At 36.7% G+C, this 8979-nt stretch overlaps 1 protein-coding gene across 6 annotated transcripts in view; it reads right to left on the minus strand.

The window, feature by feature from the left end:
- The window catches only part of LOC113614213 (charged multivesicular body protein 1b-2-like), a 53304-nt gene extending 44330 nt beyond the window's left edge, over positions 1–8974 (minus strand). For all 6 annotated transcript variants that reach the window (XM_027095586.1, XM_027095585.1, XM_027095589.1 and 3 more), the window contains exons 1-5: positions 8925–8974; positions 7547–7743; positions 2417–2560; positions 1962–2030; positions 1768–1875 (exon numbers count right to left, since the gene is read on the minus strand). In XM_027095586.1, the coding sequence (XP_026951387.1) occupies positions 1768–1875; positions 1962–2030; positions 2417–2560; positions 7547–7567 (342 nt within the window). In that variant the 5' untranslated portion in view covers positions 7568–7743; positions 8925–8974. The remainder of the gene's footprint in view (positions 1–1767; positions 1876–1961; positions 2031–2416; positions 2561–7546; positions 7744–8924) is intronic.
- Between the last annotated feature and the right edge of the window lie 5 nt (positions 8975–8979).

Genomic DNA, 8979 nt, shown 5'->3' on the forward strand with positions numbered 1-8979 from the left:
AGAAATGTACATGGTGTGTTTGAGAAATAACAAGGAAGCCAATATCTTAGTACAGTGATGAGCAATAATAGGAGATAAGGTCAGAGAAGCAGGATGAGGTAGATCCTAGAGGGCACTATAGGCCACCATAAAGAATTAGGCTTTTATTTTGAGAGACATGCAGAGCCACTGAAGGGTTCTGAGCAGAAGAATGACATGATCTGACTTGTTTTATCAGGATTGCTCTGGCTGCTATGTTAAGAATGGACTGTAGATATTACCGCATTGCTTTTCCAAAGTGAATATGCTAATTTAAATTCTAATTACTCATTAGCAAGGTATGAGAATTTGGGCATCTAAGCATGCCCATTTCTGTTGTAAATTTTGGTTGACTCTTTATGAAAAATGTTTTGTATATACTTGAATATCCCCAGCACCTAGCACAATACCTGAAACAGGAGAAGGTGCTTAGCAAATGTTAGGTGAATGAATCTCAAGATTTTTCAGAGCTAAAAGGCATTTAGATATCATCAAATCCAACCCTACATTTTACAGCTATGAATACTGAGGCCCAAGGTAGTGAATATCTTAAGGTCCCAAACTTAATTAGTGGCAGAGTAGGGATTAGAAATCCAAGTGTCCTGACTTCAAGTCATTTTTCCAGTCCCCTTGTGTTTTCCTAATCTTGACCATAAAATCACCTGGAAACCACCTAAGGTACCTGAATAAGAATCAGAAACTCTAGGACAGTGCTTCTCAAAATCAGGGCATAAATATCACCTGTAAATCTTATTAAAATGATTCCAATTCAATATATCTGTGGATAGGGTCTGAATTTCTGCATTCCTAATAAGCTCCCAGATGATACAGATGTTCCTGATTTTTGCACCACACTTTGGGGAAGCAAGGCTCTGGAGGAGGTATGAAAGTAATGACTAAATATATGCTCTCTATAAGACATATACATGAATACTTTCTTCTTAACTCTAAAACATGAATATAAGCTTGTTCTCTTATTATTTACCTCTTAGTGAAAGGCATCACCTTCAGTAAAATTCTGATGGATGGCTATTGATTTTTCTCCTAACCTGTTTTGTAAATTATCCATATTATCATCTTATGTAGTGATAACAAGTTTTTTGTTTATTTGATGAACTATGTGATAGGTGCTGGGATCAAAAAGAAGATCGGTAATGATATAAATCTTCTATTTTAATATTCAAGTTTCACAAAATCTTTATTTCTGGCTCACATGACATCCAAACTAGTTTCAAATTTAATTTTCTCTGTAGCACATCTCTAAGTTGCAGATGCAACAACATCCTAGAAAACATCCTAGTTTTCTGAAAAATAATTGATCTTGTAATTTACTATTTGTTCATCTGTGATCTGTGCCTAATAACATACCTAAAGAGTAGGCAGGAAGCAGACTATCTGCAATGAGATGACTTAACTGGGGTTAGGATATTACCTAATACCCACTGGCCTCAGTGAGTCCCTAGTTCAATGCTTTTATCAATAAGGACCACTGGCAGCAGGGCAGAACCAAGTTCCATACTCTCTAGACATGTGACCTATAATAATTCTTAGAACTTCAAAACAAGATAGGAAATGTCATCTTCTAACATGTCCTTAGGAATCCAGGGTCAGAGCATAACTTCCTACTTGCATTTTGGGGATACACCATGTTTACTTCACATTCTAGAGATGATTTAGGTTCACAAAGCCATTATATTTTGAAGTTGGGTAATTTTTAAAAGTTAGTGTAAGTAGAGAAACTATTCTTACTTGTGGTGTTGTTAGGGTTGTAGTACTACTCATTGTGTCTTCCATTTGTTGCGTTTGAACATCCAGTGTTTCAAACTGCTGTTCAAATTTGTCCATCAGGGCAGAAATCTGCAAAAAGAAATATGGTCATAAGAAAAAAACTTACTCTGAAAAGATATTATCTGAACATCAATATATTTATTTATCTTTTTTACCTTTTCAAGGTTCATACTCCTCAATGTAACATCCATAGACTTAACTACATTTGCCATGGACTTGGTTACCTATTGGGAGTATAAAAAAAGAAAAGACTGAGAATCCTATAATATAAACAACCTCAAAATTTATGTAGTTTCTTATATTACTTGTAGATCATCTTATAAAATTTATCTACCGTTTCCTTAACAGTAAAAGTACACTATGTATTTCTGGTTTAGGCATCGACTATCTTTTATCTTTGACTATTCATTGGAAGACAACTAATTAGACCTTAGCTGAAAAGCCACTGCCAAAATCGGTTTCCTCAGTAAGCATTTTGACTATCTTTCTCCTGCCCAGGAAGGCGAGTACCTTTGTAACACTTTGCAGTAGATTTAGATTTCTGACAATTCTTAATACCTCCAATAACTTAAATCAAGAGTCCCTATTATTTACAGATATTAAGGCTTACCTTGCCCATTGTAACTGCAGTTTGAACTCTGGCTGCCACAGCATCAACCCTAGCACTCATTCTCAAGAAATTAATTGTTTGGTTCTTCTGGCGGATTGCATTTTCAGCATGTCTTGCAACTTCTGTATTGCCTTTCTGAATGGCCTGTTTTAAACACAGCAAAAGTAAACAGTGAAGACAAACACCAAAAATAAATATAGGGAGCAAAAGTAGATATTTTAGAAAGAGGAAAACAATGCCCAACTAACATATTTTTAATATTTAAGAGCTTTTACAATTAGTATTTTTAGGAAATAAAAGGAGAATTTATAGTCCTTTAATTTTTTATTTATGACTAAAAGATATATACTCATTAACATTTTAAGAAATTAGAATATAAAGTTTAAAATTTTTCCCATAATCACTCAGCCATTACCACTATTAATATTTCAGTATAAAGTATTCCAAGTACATAAACCTATTTATTGAAATATTACAATATAAATTACAAGAGTACTGTACATCAGAGCATACTGTTTTCTCACCTAATTAAAAATTTTTTAAGTCAATAAATATATAACTACATCATCACTCTAAAGACTGTGTTTAAAAAAAAAAAGGCTGTGTTGTATGGATGTACCATTAATCAGGGCTTTCCTCGTGTGCGGTAAAAACACTACTGATAGTACATAAAATTATTTTAGATGTTACACAGACATAAGTATCTTCATTTTAATCATGCATTTATTTAAATGTATATCTGAAATGGATATGACTAGCACAGATCCATGCTTTCTGCTATACTGTAATAGCTATGGCAAGGTATGAAGTTAAAAGTCAATTTAAAGAAAAATGTTAAATAGCTCAGATGGTACCCCAGTATAGCAAAATCGATAGGGTACATAAGTGTGAAATTAGAGCACATGGATCAGTTAAGATCCCTGTTTGCTGGGTATTTAGTTTGTTTCCAATTCTTCAATAATATAAACACCAATGTGATAAATACATTAGTATATGCAACCTCAAACACTTTCCAAGTTTTTTTCCCTAGTTAACATCCATAACTACATATAGCTACAATTTTTTTTCTTGTGATGAGAACTTTTAAGATTTCTTAGCAACTTTCAAATATATAATAAAGTATTATTAACTGTAGTCATCACGCTGTACATTATATTCCCAGGACTTATTTTATAACTGATAGTTTGTACCTTTCAGCCATCTTCACCCATTTCACACACACCCACCCCCCACCTCCTTCCTCTGGCAACCACAAATCTATTCTCTTTATCCATGAGTTTTTTTTTTTAAGATTCCACATAAGTTAGATCACATGGCATCTGCCTTTCTCTCTCTGACTTATTTCACTTAGCATAATATGCTCAAGGTCCATCCATGTTGTTGCAAATGGCAGGATTTCCTTGTTTATGGGTGAATAATATTCAACTTTATATATATATATATATATATTCCAAATTTTCTTTTTCCATTCATCCATTGATGGACACTTAGGTTGTTTTCATGTCTTTCTTAAAAAATTAATTTATTTTATTTATTTTTGGCTGCATTGGGTCTTCATCACAGTGTGCGGGCTCCTCATTGTGGTGGCTTGTCTTGTTGCAGAGCACGGGCTCTAGGCGCGCAGGCTTCAGCAGTTGTGGCATGTGTGCTCAGTAGTTGTGGCTCATGGGCTCTACAGCACAGGCTCGGTACTTGTGGCACATTGGCCTAGTTGCTCTGTAGCATGTGGGATCTTTCCTGGACCAGGGCTTGAATCCATGCCCCCTGCATTGGCCAGTGGATTCTTAAGCACTGCACCACCAGGGAAGCCCCGCATGTCTTGGCTACTGTAAATAATGCTGCAATGAACATGGGGGTGTATATATCTTTCTGAGTTAGTGTTTTTGTTTCCTTCAGATAAATACCCAGAAGTGGAATTGCTGGACCATTTGGTAGGTTGTAATTTTCACTTTTCAAGGAACATCCATACTGTTTTCCATAGTGGCTGCACCAATTTATAATCCCACCAATAGTGCACAAGGGTTCCCTTTGCTCCACAACCTCTCCAACACTTTTTGCTTTTTGTCTTTTGTGTGTGTGTGTGTGTGTGTGTGGTACGCAGGCCTCTCACTGTTGTGGCCTCTCACGTTGCAGAGCACAGGCTCCGGACGTGCAGGCCCAGCAGCCATGGCTCACAGGCCTAGCCGCTCTGCGGCATGTAGGATCTTCCTGGACCGGGGCATGAACCCGTGTCCCCTGCATTGGCAGGCGGACTCTCAACCACTGCGCCACCAGGGAAGCCACTTTTTGTCTTTTTGATGACAGTCATTCTAACAGGTGTGAAGTGATGTCTTATTGTGTTTTGATTTGCATTTCCCTGATGATGCGTGATATTGAGAACATTTTCATGTACCTGTTGGCAAATTGGTATGTCTTTTTATGAAAAATGTATATTCAGATCCTCTACACATTTTTAAATCAGATTGTTTGGTATTTTGCTTTTGACTTGTATAAATTCTTTACATATTTCAGATATAAACGCCTTATCAGCTGTATGGTTTTCAAATATTTTCTCCCACTCAGTAAGTTGCCTTTTAAATTTTTTCATGGCTTCCTTTGCTGCGCAGAAGCTTTTTTGTTGGATGAAGTCCCACGTCTTTAATTTTGCTTTTGTTGCCTCTGCTTTTGGTGTCGATTCCAAAAAATCACTGCCAAGACCAGTATCAAGGAGTTTACCATCTACGTTTTCTTCTAGAGTTTTATGACTTCACGTTTAAAGTTCAAGTCTTTAATCCATTTTGAGATAACTGCTGTATATGTTGTAAGACAGTGGTCCAGTTTTATTCTTTTGCATGTAGCTGTCCAGCTTTCCCAACACTATTTACTGAAGAGACTGTCCTTTCCCCATTGTATATTCTTGGGTCCTTTGTTGCAAATAAATTACCATAAATGTGTGGGTTTATTTCTGATTTCTCTATTCTGTTTCATTGATCTACGTGTCTGTTTTTATGTCAATATCATGCTGTCTCATTTACCACAGCTTGGTAATATAGTTTGAAATCAGGAAGCATGATGTTTGAGCCTTGTTCTTTCTCAAGATGGCCTTGGATATTCAGAGTCTTTTGTGGTTCCATATAAATTTTAGGACTGTTTGTTCTATTTCTATGAAAACTGCCATTGGCATCTTCATAGGGATTGAACTGAATTTGTAGATTGCTTTGAGCAGTATGGACATTCTAACAATATTAATTGTTCCAACCCATGAGAATGGAATATCTTTCCATTTATTTGCATCTTCTTCAATTTCTTTCATCAATGTCTTATAGTTTTCAGTGTAGTCTTTCAGGTCCTTGGTTAAGTTTCCCTAGGTATTTTATTTTTAATGAAATTGTAAATAAGATTGTTTTCTTAACTTCTCTGATAGTTCATTATTAGTTATAGAAACACAACTGATTTTTGTATATTGATTTTGTATCCTGCAACTTTATTGCATCTGTTTATTCTCATTTTTTTTTTGGTGGATTCTTCTATATATAATGCCATGGGTTTTTTATATGTAATACATGTTATCTGCTAATAGAGACAGTTTTACTTCTTCCTTTCTGATTTGGATGTCTTTTATTTCTTTTTCTTGCCTAATTGCTCTGGCTAGGACTTCCAGCAGTATGTGGAACAGAAGTGGTAAAAGTCGGCATCCTTATCTTGATCTTAGAGGAAAACCTTTTAGCTTTTTTTCCTTGGGTATGATGCTAACTGTGGGCTTGTCATCTATGGCTTTCATTATGTTGAGGTACATTCCCCCTACATCCACTTTGTTGAGAGCTGTTATCATGAATGAATGTTGAATTTTGTCACATGCCTTTTCTGCATCTATTGAGATGATTATATGATTTTTATCCTTCATTTTGTTAATGTGGTATATCACCCTGATTGACTTGTGGATGGTGAACCATCCCCACATCCCTGGAATAAATTCCATTTAATCATGGTGTATGACCCTTTTAATGCATTGTTGAATTTGGTTTGCTACTATTTTGTTGAGGATTTTTACATCTATGTTCATCAGGGCTATTGGCCTATAATGTTCTTTTCTTGTAGTTTCCTTGTCTGGTTTTGGTATCAGGGTAATGCTGGCCTCATAGAGTGAGTTTGGATGTGTCCCCTCCTCTTTAATTTTTTGGATGAGTGAATTTGAGGTTGATTGGTATTACAGTTGACCCTTGAACAACATGGGGCTAGGGGTGCCAAACCCCACTCAGTCAAAAATCCATGTATAACTTTACAGTTGGCCTTCTGTATCTACAGTTCTGCATCTGTGGATTCAACCGACCATGAATAGTGTAGTACTATAGTACATCTTGGTTGAAAAAAATATGTGCACAAGTGGACCTGTGAAGTTCAAACCTGTGTTGTTCAAAGGTGTACTTTAATTCTTTAAATGTCTGGTATAATTCACCGGTAAAACTATCTGGGCCTGGACTTTGTTTGTTGGGAATATGCATGTTTTAATACTGCTGTGCTTGCCTGAGATTTGAAAATTCAAAAATTATTTTTAGGTTATTTCTAATTTCCTCAATATACAAAAATGTAAGACCAAAATCTTTTTTATGCTTTCTCTTTCCTTGAAATAGTTGGGCTTATACTTTTAGAAAAGGATGATGCTAATACATCAATTTTAAGTATTTTTTCTTCTAACTCAGCCTATTTCTTTCTCCTTTTCTGAAAGTTTTCTTCCCATAAAGTTTTCTCTATTAAGAGCATAAAATACCCAAAGTGGCTCAATTTAAGGGTAGGATATACGCTATTACCAAAGATCAGAGTAAGTTAATAAAATATTAAAGATAGATATAAAAATACACGTGTGCAGAAAAGAGTTAACACAGCAAGCCTGAGTCTGCTGTCCTTCGAAACGTCTATTTGCAAGTTTGGCGTGTAACTAGCATCTAGGAACTTGGATTTGGGGAAGGTTTCCATCTTTCCCAGAACAGTTAAGAGTGGCTCACTGTGCCTAAACTCTTTATACAAACAATGTGGTTTATGCCAAACAATGGATTTCTTTCTGGGAGACTGGAATTTTGGTGTGTGCTAGGCAGAGGATCCCTGCGTGACTACCAATAAAAGCCTTGGACTCCCAGTCACAGGAGAACTTACTTGGTAGACAACATTTAACATATGTTGTCACAATTTGTTGCTGCAGGAATTAAGCTTCTCCTGTGTGTTTCCACTGAGAACTCTTGGAAGCTTAAGCCTGGATTCCTCCAGACATCGCCCCATGTGTTTTCCCTTTGTATCCTTTAGTGTAATATGTCATAGCCATGAGTCCAACTATATGCTGAGTCCTGTGAATCCTAGAAAATACACAATGCACAAGTCACAATATACATTAATTCTATGTACTATGTATATATAAAACTTATATTCAATGGAATATTACTCAGCCATAAAAAGAAATGAAATTGAGTTATTTGTAGTGAGGGGGATGGACCTAGAGTCTGTCATACAGAATGAAGTCAGTCAGAAAGAGAAAATCAAATACTGTATGCTAACACATATATATATATGGAATCTTTAAAAAAATGGTTCTAATGAACCTAGGGGCAGGACAAGAATAAAGACGCAGATGTAGAGAATGGACTTGAGCACACGGGGAGGGGAAGGGTAAGCTGCAACGAAGTGAGAGAGTAGCACTGACATATATACACCATCAAATGTAAAACAGCTAGTGGGAAGCAGCCGCATAGCACAGGGAGATCAGCTGGGTGCTCTGCGACCACCTAGAGGGGTGGGATAGGGAGGGTGGGAAGGAGATGCAAGAGGGAGAGGATATGGGGATATATGTATACACATAGCTGATTCACTTTATTATACAGCAGAAACTGACACATGATTGTAAAGCAATCATACTCCAATAAAGATGTTAAAAAAATAAAAAAACTTGGGCTTCCCTGGTGGCGTAGTGGTTGACAGTCCACCTGCTGATGCAGGGGACACGGGTTCGTGCCCTGGTCCAGCAAGATCCCACATGCCGCAGAGCGGCTGGGCCCGTGAGCCATGGCCACTGAGCCTGCGCGTCTGGAGCCTGTGCTCCGCAACGGGAGAAGGCCGCAACAGTGAGAGGCCCACGTACCGCAAAAAAAAAAACCAAAACTTTAGAGACTAAAGAAATTCAAATGAGCCAAAAAATGTGAAATATTATTCTGACATACAGGCTTTATACTTCTCAGTAACAGTGGTTCTGGCTACAAACCAAAGGACAGTCATTAGATCTGGGCAACAGAACAGTTAGGTAACAGCACAGTTATACTCTGTGCTATGAGCCATACTTGCACACATAAGTAGAAATAAACAAAAAAGCCATTATTAATTATGTCAGATAATAAATAATTTACTTGATAGATATTTGGCTTAAAATGCTAAAGCCAGTAATCCTTCTTCAATGTAAAATAAACTAAAACAACCACTCTTCCATCATATAACTGTGCTCATTTCATGAGTTTAAAAAAAAGTAAAAAGATTAAAAATTACTTACCTTGGGGCTTCCCTGGTGGCGCAGTGGTTGAGAGTCTGCCTGTTGATGCAGGGGA

Source organism: Aethalodelphis obliquidens, unplaced genomic scaffold, assembly GCF_003676395.1.
Source record: "Aethalodelphis obliquidens isolate GAN/ISIS:26980383/991018 unplaced genomic scaffold, ASM367639v1 scaffold92, whole genome shotgun sequence".
Lineage (NCBI taxonomy): Eukaryota > Metazoa > Chordata > Mammalia > Artiodactyla > Delphinidae > Aethalodelphis > Aethalodelphis obliquidens.